Here is an 11,192-nt window from a genome sequence, read left to right on the forward strand (position 1 = left end):
AAATTGGAAAGAAAAGAGAGAATATCCTTTTGATATGAAGGGTTTGGGTCTTGGGGCAGGGGGGCATAGCAGGAAAGGTCGTTTTATTGGCGAAATTCATAAGCATCGTAGTCTTCTTTGTTTAGCACGACAACGGATGACCCTTTGTCCGCCGTCGTAATTATAATATCTTTGTTTGACGCTAAACGTCTGAGAGCTTGTCTCTCAGAGGGGGAAAGGTTATCTGGTGGCTTAAGGGAATCTATGAATTTTTTATCGGAAATCTTTGTCAGTTTTTATTGAATGAAGTATTATCAGTGCTATTATTCATGTCGTATGCTAAATACTGTTAAAGAACTGAAGCGTGTGTATGAAAGTACAGATGCATGCAAATTGTTTTTGAAGCTGTTATCCTATTTTGCCATCTACTCAGATTTGGGTGGATATTACATTAATCACTTCTCTATTCTAATTATCCAAGTGTCAGGAGTATTACAATCACTGTGAGAAATTATGAAATGTTTTGTCATTAATAGGTTACTTTGCATCGCTATTTTATCCAAGTTGCTACTCATTTTTTTTCAAACAAATATTCACTTTTCTCGCAATTTTTGATCCCCTATATTGGTGGGCAGCCTTGAACTTTTATTTTTACAACTTGATATAATGTTTATTTTCATTTCATTCGTATTTTCTTTCATTTTTATCAATTTAAGGACAAGCTGAAGCTGCTTAACACTATTGTATGGCCTCATATATTGGAACTTTTGAAAAAACATATTGCCAGAATGGCCTCAGGAGGACAACATATTGTAGTTGTTGAGGCTGCTGTTCTTGTAAAAGCAAAATGGCATGTACACTGCAATGAAGTATGGGCTTGCATAATACCCCAGAGTGAAGTGAGTTTCATTATTTTATAGTTATTATAATTTAACCATAGGCTGTCATTAATGTATGATAGTTCAGATCTGTGTTGGTTCTTATTCAAAAAGGGAATGGCTGCAATATTTGAGGACTATAGAACAATAAGTTTGATTTTGTTTACAGCTAAAGTGGTACGTAGGATCATTAATGAGGGAATGGAAAGGAGGGCAAATGGTCACCCAGGGAATGATCAATTTGGGTTTAGAAAGGAGAGAGGCAGTAATGAGTTCATTAATGGAGAGGAACATAGAATGCAATTTTGATATATTTGTTAGTTTTGTAGATTCAAAAAGGCATTCAATAGAGAGTGAATTGGGTAGAATTAATGAATGTATTGGGGAAAATAGAAGTGTATTGGAGGGATAGGCAACTGCTCCTCAACCAGTGCATGTCACAGACTACTCATATGTGATTGGTGGTGTATTGCCAGAGTGGGTTGTGTTAAGGAGAGGGGTAAGACAAGGGCATCTATCATCACCCATGTTTTTGAATATTCATGTAGAGGAAATTGTTAAATAGGCATGGGAAGAACAGAAGTGTTCTTGACCAAAATGGCCGAAGTAGATGGAACATAAGGAGAAGAGGAATTGCATTAGGTGAAGTAACTTTCACAAGGAGGGTAATGATGACATGGATGTTGAGTACGATTTTAAGAAGCAGCTCATTAAAACTTGAATATGACGCATAGTTTTTAAGGCTTAGAAGCATGGTTATTGAAACAAGATGATAGACGTAGATTGGATGTTTTGATATTTGGGTGTTGAGAAGGATGGAAAAGGTTAAATGGACAAATGAAGAGGTGCTAGGCATGGTGAGGGAGGAGAGGGGATTATTGGGGAAATCAAAAGGTGCGAGGAAACGTGGATGCAGAGCATTTTGATTGGCAATGGTATGTTGAAGACTGTGATGGAGGGAAGAATGTTAAGCTAGTAAGAAAGAAGTAGAAGTGGGATAGGCATGTTAAATGAAATGAAGAGAGTAAGGAAGTGAATAAGATTGCCTTTTAGTATCTGATGTCTGGTTGTATTTGTTTGGGTTTTATTTGTACAGGGAAATATATCATTGTACCATTGTATGGTATGTGTCCATCCAAACTACCTCATCATTACTAATCATGTGTTTCTTATGCTGCAGGCTATTAGAAGACTTCAGGACAGGGTAAAACTTGATTACCATGAGTGTGAAAAGCGGGTTTTGGCCCAGACACCAAATTCTGAAGCTGTGGCTGAAGCCAATGTAGTTATCTCAACCTTGTGGTCTCGAGAATATACCCAAAAGCAGGTTGAAAGGGGTTGGAAAGAAATGCAGTGTCGTGCCAAATATTGGTCAAATTCCTATGTTTCCCCTTCATCTTCTCTGTGATTTGAGATGCTCTGCGAGAATTTACATCAGCCAGCATCTCCCAGTTATGTGGAATATATGTAATTACACTTTATGACAATTTTCATAGTCAAGGGTATGTTAGCTTCAGTATTGTTTTTGGTTATTCATTGGGGGTACTGTTATTTTTATTGGTTATTATTTACATATTGTTTGAAATACCTTATGTAAAATTGCTTGTTATACCACTGTTTTATATAATGTTGAATCATGAAAAAATAATTGGGAGTATAAAAGCATTTATTTTATTGTGCTAAGATATTGTTGAAATATTAATTCTCATCATGAGCTACAGATAGTGTTGGAGTTGTTTACTTGAAACAAAGAATTTTACAATTTTGGTTATCAACTCTATATATATATACAAAATGCATGCACATTTCGACAATAGCTCATGGAGAATGCTTTTGCATTATGCACTCTGAACAGAGCTAATTGATTTCTTTAGTGCATTTATCTATAAGGAATACATAATTCAAAAGTTTTTTTAATTGTCACGTGTTGCTTGCCTAATATTAAGGGGCAAAGACCTAAGATAAACCAACTTTTTTGTAAAGTCTGATATTCATAATCATCAGACATGGAAGGCTACATTATGCACTTGTGTGCTATATTTTTCTTTTTAACGACTTCATTTCAACAACATGCACACTCTCATTAGGGACTCTGACAGATGATGCCTATTGTTAAAATACTTGTTGGTAAACTATTGCTGCTGGTGTTGGGATTTCTTTCCATGGATGAATTTTGTAATGTGGCGAGCGGTGTTTTTGGAAAATGTGGCAGACTTTTTCTCATTTTCCAATAACAATATCACCAAGGTACCTGAAAGTACACCTTGTTGATGCTTTGTTTTCCACGTATTCATTTTCTCTGGTGTTATGTTTTATTTCATTTTCAATTCTGAGAGTTGGAATATCTGATGAAAGTAGCATCTGATTTCAATACATTTTTTAAGGGAAATATGGTAAGCTATAAACATACGTCCAAGTTTGTGGTCCACGGAAAAACTGAAAGAGAAGTATATTTAAAAGGGAAATGAAAACGAGCATGCAGGAAAATTTATTAAAACTGTAATGCGAGCGGAAAGCTCATTAAGGCAAGGGAAAATCTGGATTTTATTTTATTTTACACAATTACGTTGCAATTAGGCAAATTTCCTGGTGGCAACGGTCAGGTTAGGTCAAAGATAACTCTACAATGAAAATTACATACGAACAAATAAAAACAGAAGAGATAAAATATTTTTACATAATGACACTTCCACATCACATACAAACAAACTTCCACATCACATACAAACAATATTTTCATGACTACAATGAAGTTTATTACCCAGTGGCTGCTTTACATTTCAACTTAAAACTTCTAAAATTGGATGGAAAGGGCTCAAACAAACCTCCAGGCAGCTGATTCCAATCAATTATGGTTCTATTTAAAAAAGAGTATTTTTTCTTATTGGTTTTTTGAGTCCTTATTTTTATTTTGTGGCTATGGTCGTTTTTTCCCTTAAAGTTAGGCTTTTCTATCCCTTGCCATAAATCTTCCCACGCTTCGTCCTTTTTAACAACTCTATACATCGCGCCTAACCTACTCCTTTTTCTTCTATTTTTCAAACTCTCCCATTACAGTACATCTAACATATCCGTGACACTATCTGTTCTTTTGTACCTTCCGAGTATATATCTTGCTGCCTTTCTTTGAACTTTTTCTATCTTTTTAATATGTCCCACCTCATATGGATCCCATACTATGGAGGAGTATTCTAGGATAGGGATAACCAGTGCCTTATATGCTTTTTCTTTTGTGGCTACGCTACTTCCTTTTAAATTTCTCATCACCCAATGCAATACTTTAAATGCCTTCCGTGTCAAATTTTCTACTTGGACCCCCCACCCAAGATCCCTAGTTAAATACTACCTTGAACAAAAATATCCCGGAATAACCACCGTGTGGCGCTCCCATCGTTCCGATTTGAGTTCTGTTTTTTTTGTTAAATTGGTACATCTGTTGTTGTTATTCCCTTTAAATCTTAGTGTCATAACTTGACATTTGCAAAAGTTACGTAGCCAAGAGTACATCTATCTCTGTGTGTGTTGGCGATTTTTTACAATTGCAGAAATGGATTTAAATTTGCAACAACGAAAGTGTATTAAATTTTGCGTTAAAAACGGATTTAGCGGCGAACTGACGTTGGAAATGTTGGAAAAGTGTTTCGGCAACGATTCTCTAAAAAAACGGTCGTTTACCAGTGGCACGAGCGGTTCAGAAGTGGTCGTGAGTCAATCGAAGATGATGAACGCAGTGGCAGACCATCGACATCGAAAGTCGGTGAAAAAATTGATAAAGTAAAAGAAATGTTGGTCAAACACCGCAAATTAACCATCAGAGAAATAGCGGAGGACTTGAACATTGCCTATGGATCCGCCCAAGACATTGTGGTTAATGATTTGGGTTTCCGTCGAGAAGCAGCAAAGTTGGTGCCGAAAGACCTCAATTTCATGCAAAAAAGAGACCGTGTTGACGTCGCAAAAGACATGATTTGCGAGGCTGAATCCGATCCCACATTCATCAAAAGGATCATTACTGGAGACGAGACGTGGGTTTATGAGTACGACACGCAATCCAGACATCAGGCAAGTGAATGGCGTTCACCAAATGAGCCGAGACCAAAAAAACCACGTCGTTTTCAGTCAAAAAAGAAGGCAATGCTGACGGTTTTCATGGATTACAACGGTGTAGTGCATCATGAATTTTTGCCAGAAGGCCAGACAGTAAACAAAGAGTATTATTTGGGCGTTATGAGACGTTTGCGTGAAGCAATTCGCCAAAAGAGACCAGAAATGTGGGCAGAAAACTCGTGGATTTTGCACCATGATAACGCACCGTCTCACAGTGCTATCATTATTCGTAATTTTTTGACGAAAAATGCAACAAATACCATCCAACAGCCACCGAATTCACCTGATTTGGCTCCCTGTGACTTCTTTCTGTTCAATCGAGTTAAAAAACCATTACGGGGAACGCGTTTTAGCAGCCGAGAGGAAGTAATGGAAAAATCGCAGGAAGCACTGATGGACATACCGAAAACCGACCGTAACTTTTGCAAATGTCAAGTTATGACACTAAGATTTAAAGGGAATATCAACAACAGATGTACCAATTTAACAAAAAAAACAGAACTCAAATCGAAACGATGGGAGCGCCACACGGTGGTTATTCCGGTAACTTTTTGATCAAGGTAGTAAATGCCTAAATATTTGCATTGACTAGTACATGGGATTCTTTCTCCAAAGAGGGTGTAAATTTCCTTTTCTGCATTCTTTTTATTTGAAAATTTTATATGCTTACTTTTACTTATATTAATGCCCATATTATTATTTGTAACCCAGTCACCAAGGCGATCGATGTCATTTTGTAATATTACGTGGTCATTTACATTATCTATCCGTCTGTATATAATGCAGTCATCAGCAAAGAGTCTTATTTGGGAATGTAAATTGTTTGGTAGATCGTTTACGTAAATTAGGAAGAGTAATGGCCCTAGAACACTACCTTGTGGAACTCCTGCTAGTACACTCGCCTCATTTGAAAATGTATCCCCTAATTTTACTTTTTGAGTTCTGCCTCTGAGAAAATTTTTTATCCATTGTTTTACCCTCAAGTCCAATGGTAACGAATCCAACTTTAGCAATAATTTATCGTGAGGCACTTGGTCGAAAGCTGCTGAAAAATCAACAATGAGTGCATCCACTTCCTTTCCTTCATCTATTGCATCGCCGATGTATTGACTTAATCCCAAAAGCTGCGTTTCACACGAGTATCCCGTTCTAAACCCATGTTGGTGTTTGAATAGCCATCTATCTCTTGCCCACCATTCCCGAATGTAGTCAGCGATTCTTTTTTCCATTATTTTGCAAACAACTGAGGTTATGCTTACCGGTCTATAATTGTTGGCTATTGTTTTATCCCCTTTCTTGAAAATTGGTGTAATATTTGCTTTTTTCCAATCATTGGGCAAGGCATCATTATTTAAAGTTACTTTAAATAGATGACTCAGGTACATAGCTATTGGGTTATCACCCAGTTTTAGAATGTCAATTGAGATATTATCCGGTCCCACTGACTTATTTTTCCTCATCCTCCTTATTTTTTTCACAAAATATGAGTCCTCCAAGATAATACCGTTTGTCGAGGGCAGTAAGCTATTTGGTGCTGTTATGCTGATGAAGTTCTCTGTCATTTCTGAGCAATTTAGGCAAACCTTATTTTCCTTTTGGTTTTCTATTCCCCGAAAAACATCCGTAAAGCAGGAGTTGAAAATATTTGCTATTTCTACAGTGTCTGTTACAATACCATTTTCCTTGCTTTTTAATATAGTCACGAGTTCCCTGTTATCTTTACTTGTTCTCATGTATCTATAAAATTTCGTTGCGTTGTCTTTCGAAATTGCATTGATAAGAAATTTTTCCTTTGCCTCCTTCTTTACCCTATTTAGGTTCCGGACCAAGGTCCTGTAATGGTGTGACATTTCTGTTCTTTCATTCTTTAATCTGTGTGCCTTTCTTACAGCTATCTTTAGTTTTTTTTATGGTTTTGTTGTAGTACTCCGGATCTGTGTTCTGTTTCAAATTTTTTATGGGAACATACTTCATTTGCCCTTCAAGAATTATTTCTTTGAATGTTTCCCATATTTTCTCCACGGTCGCTCCACTAGCTGCCCATTCAGAAAACTTGCCCCTTAAAAATTCCTGGAACCCTTCCCTATCTGCCCGGGTATATTGCCAAATTTTCTTTTCATCCCCCATACCTTTTGTTGATCTATACCAGTCAATTTTAACACACACTGCTGCGTGATCACTTATTCCCGGAAAGACATCTACACTAATGATAGGGTTTGAGGTCTAAGTAGAAGAACGTCGAGGGTATTTTCTCCCCTAGTGGGCTTATTTACTACCTGGGTAAACCCTTCTTCGTTAATGAGGCGATTTACCAGATCTTGTGCCTGCCCGCCACCCGCTGTTTTGCCCCCCCACCCTATTTCTGGAAGGTTTAAATCCCCTGCTATGATGATGTTATCATGGGGGTTTTCAGAACAATAGTCAGCAAGGATCTCCAACGAGTGCATACCTTCGCTTGGACTTCTATACAGAGCAATTATTTTTAACCATTTGCTACTTTCTGCTTCTCGTATCCTTACACACATCATCTCACAGTTACTTTGTTGCCAATCTAAAAAGCTTATTATGTTGCTACAAACACAAATGAATACGCCTCCGCCCCTCCCACCTCGATCCCTTCGATAGACATTGTAATTTGACGGAAAAATTTCGGCCGATGTAATGCTATCGTGAAGCCAAGATTCTGTGCCAATTATGATGTTGGGATTACAAGCATCTATTACAGTCTCAAATTCCCTAGATTTGTTGAGGATACTTCTACAGTTTACCTGGAGGATATTTAAGCCCTTACCTTCAATTTTACCGTCTATACCGTGCACAATCTCGGGTCTGCTTGTAGAGCCACTGGGCAACACTCTGCTCGCCACACATCCCGTCGTTCCTCGCCATTCCCTGTCTTCACGTTCGCCAAGTGTCCTCCGCCCTCCGCTTCCGGTCGCTGCTTCAGTTCTTCTTCCTCTGACAGACTCTTCTGTGAACTCTCCCCCGTTGTATGAGGCTGTCGCACAGAAAGTGATTTTGCCTCTGCAGTGGCTGTTGGTTTCCACCTCCAAATCACCTCGGTTGACTCCTATAAGTTTCCCTGCTTCTTGTATGTGTTTATTAACTTGCCTAGTAGTCTTCCGTGCTTATGGGAGCCCCTTCTGTTTAGATGGACACCATCTATCCCCAAATCGCCATAGTTAATCCAGCAGTTTGTATCAACAAAGAATAAACCTAGTCTTTGACACACCCAGTCTATTCCCTCGTTTATATAGTCGATTTTGCGGTCCCAAATATCTTTTCTTCTTATAATCCCACTAATCACTATGTTTGCCTTTTTAAATTTTTGCTTTGCTGCCATGGCTAAATCCCACACCAATCCAACAACATGGTCACCTCTTTTAGCCCCTCGCACATCAATTGTGCCAACGTGTAGGATCACCACTTCCTCTTCCCGCTCACCCTCCATCTCCTCAATTTTGCATTGCAGTTGCTCCGTTCTTATACCTGGGAAACAATTTACCGTTGCCCCACCTTCCTCGCAAACTTCTCCGCTGAATCTTATGATAGAATCCCCCATGATTCTAATCTTTGTTTTATTTGTTTATCTTTGTTACTTATTTAAAACATATTACTCATACAGCATGAGCACCAATTGACAGTGAAAAATATAACAAAAACATAAAAGAGAACAAAATACAATAACATCATAACAATAAAAAAACAAGAGCCGAACGTGGAAAGGGGAAATATTTAATTTGTTGACAGGTGGGATAAAGCTTGGGTTGTGAAATTGTTACTTGATAAATAAAAATGATTAACAGTGAGAGGATGTGAATATAGAAGGGATTAAAGGCAAAATAAAGGTGAGCACTTTGTGAGAGATATCCTAGGAATAGGCAGATGGAGTAGGGAGTGGATGCTGGTGGATTGAGTTGGTATTCTGAAGTTGAAGAGAGAGAGCAGTTCAGGGCATCAGTCAAGTTTAGGGTGTTCTGGAGGAATTTTGAATCAGCCTTAAGTCTGTGGTTTTTGAAGATAGAAATGGATAAAGAAGACAGAACAGCATTTGAGGACATATTGCATAAATGTGGGACTCTGTTTGTCTATTTTGGCCAAGAAGTAAGAGATGCAATCGAGGGATTTTAGATTAGTTGGGACTGAGGTGGACGAAATTGGGGAGCAATATAATACTATGGGAAGGGCAATTGTTGAGAAGTATGAATGGATTGCTATTGGATCTTTTATTTCTGTGAAGCGTTAAAGAAGGCCTAATGGGGACAATGATTTATTTTTTACAATCTGAATGTTGTCGGAGTTATTTAGTGTTTGGTCAGTTAAAACGCCAAGGTTTTCATGAAGGTATTTGAATGTCAGTGGTTTTGTTTTCAGAGCAAGAGTCATGATGCTGCATTTTTCAGGGTTTAAGTTAAGCTTCCAGGTATCAAACCACAGGGAAATTTGTTTTAAGGCAAGTTGAAGGTGAATACAGTCAGAAGTATTATTAATATGCTTGTAAATCTTGCAATCATCAGCGTAGAGAAGGGTATGAACTTGGGAGGAAAAGAGCCGGGAAGGAAGATCATAAATGAATAAATTGAAAATATATGGCCCAAGGACACTGCCCTGGGTAGCTCCAGACGTCACAGAGGACCAAAAGGAAGAAGCATCCAAGAGTAACACACGCTGGGGTCTGTTTTGAGAGAAAACTAGAAAGAAGGCTGGGGAATTACCATGCATGCCAAACTGTTTGCTGAGTTTATGAAGGAGGAGTTAGTGATGGAGGGTGTTAAAAGCCTTGGAGAAGTCAAGGTAGATGGCATTTAGTTGACTTGATTTGTCTATTGCCATGACTGCGTGGTGCTGAAAGACAGCAAGATTTGTCAGGTATAATCTTCCTGGGAGGGAACTAGTTTTTGTAGTCATGGCGACGGAGGATTTTGGAATATTGGTGGAGATCATTGACAGAACTCATCCTGTTGATTTTCCTAAATTCAGTTCATCAGCTATCATTCAGGCAGTTTTTTGCATGTTTTGTCTTCAAAGTTTTGCATGTCAGATTCTTCACTATAAGCAACTAGAGATGTAACATAGCTTAGTAAAAACCAAAAGCTGTTGGGTGCTTTCCTGTTAACCCAGAAAACTTAAAATTCACTATGAAAGATGGAAAAAATATAAGTGCTAATTTTTAATGACAACTGGAAAAATCATTGAAAACACTTCTGTTGCAACATTGCTGGCACTAAAGTGATTCCAATATTACAAAAGTCTGAAGGATTGGTCAGTAGGAATTTTTCTTTGGCCTTGTTGGTATTCATCAAGACATATGGTGAACAAAAGCAGTAAAATTGGTGAACGTAAAAGAACTTTTTCTATCAATTTTAAATCTATGCATATGCCTGCCTTTAGAATGTTCAAGAACAATAGTTGGTCTCGTGCCGCATTTTAGAAATGAAAGTAACCAGAAAATATATTTTCCTTCCAGTGTAGTTTCAGTATGATAAAATAAATAAAATGGATATGTTTCTTGAAATACTCACTTGAATCCTTGTCTAATTTTTGTTTTTAAAGTGAATTCTAATGGTATTCATATTCCATACAATTGTGATTGTGAATTCATCATAATGTGCCTAATTAAAACTACCTCACTAAATATGGGCAAAAAAGTATGATGATGATATGATCTAATGGATGTAAAATCAAAACATTCTATGAAGGCATATGCTACTAATATTCAGAAGAAGATACTACTTGATTGAACATAAGCTGCTTAAAATTTGTGTTATTCATGAGTTAAGCAAAGATGAAACGTACTAAAACCATTTTTTTAAGTGGGCTAACAGTTGGGCATGTGTATGTCTACTTTGATGATAATATTGTAGGCAAATGATGAAAAAGTACCCAGTGTTAATATTCCCTCCCCCACCAATGACACCCCTCCCCCAACCTCTTCCCTTTCTCCTCATTCAGGCTGAGGCTGCACTTTTATATGGGCAATGAAGATGGGAATGCTTCTTTTAGTGTAATTAAATGTACATCTTTTGTTTCAAATTTGTTTTTTTGTTATGCCTTATGTGATCTCCATATCCACCATTCTTTACATGAGTGTGTATCCATGCGCTCCTGTGCACAGCTATCAACAACACTCACAATCCCATTTTATTTTATGGTGCCATTTATATATATTTTAAGATCAATAAGGAAACTTTTATACAATTATGATTTTTATTGAAAAGATTTTTACAA

The 11,192-nt window shown here is 37.6% G+C and overlaps 1 protein-coding gene across 1 annotated transcript in view; it reads left to right on the forward strand.

The window, feature by feature from the left end:
- Window positions 1-2,519, forward strand: part of Ppat-Dpck (Bifunctional Phosphopantetheine adenylyltransferase - Dephospho-CoA kinase) — a 12,815-nt gene extending 10,296 nt beyond the window's left edge. Inside the window, exons 5-6 of the mRNA XM_071587259.1 lie at window positions 696-878; window positions 2,038-2,519. Coding sequence (XP_071443360.1) covers window positions 696-878; window positions 2,038-2,265 — 411 coding nt within the window. The 3' untranslated portion in view covers window positions 2,266-2,519. The remainder of the gene's footprint in view (window positions 1-695; window positions 879-2,037) is intronic.
- The last annotated feature ends 8,673 nt before the right edge of the window (window positions 2,520-11,192 follow it).

Source organism: Hetaerina americana, unplaced genomic scaffold (genome assembly GCF_022747635.1).
Source record: "Hetaerina americana unplaced genomic scaffold, ioHetAmer1.1.p SCAF_3, whole genome shotgun sequence".
In the NCBI taxonomy this organism is placed as follows: domain Eukaryota; kingdom Metazoa; phylum Arthropoda; class Insecta; order Odonata; family Calopterygidae; genus Hetaerina; species Hetaerina americana.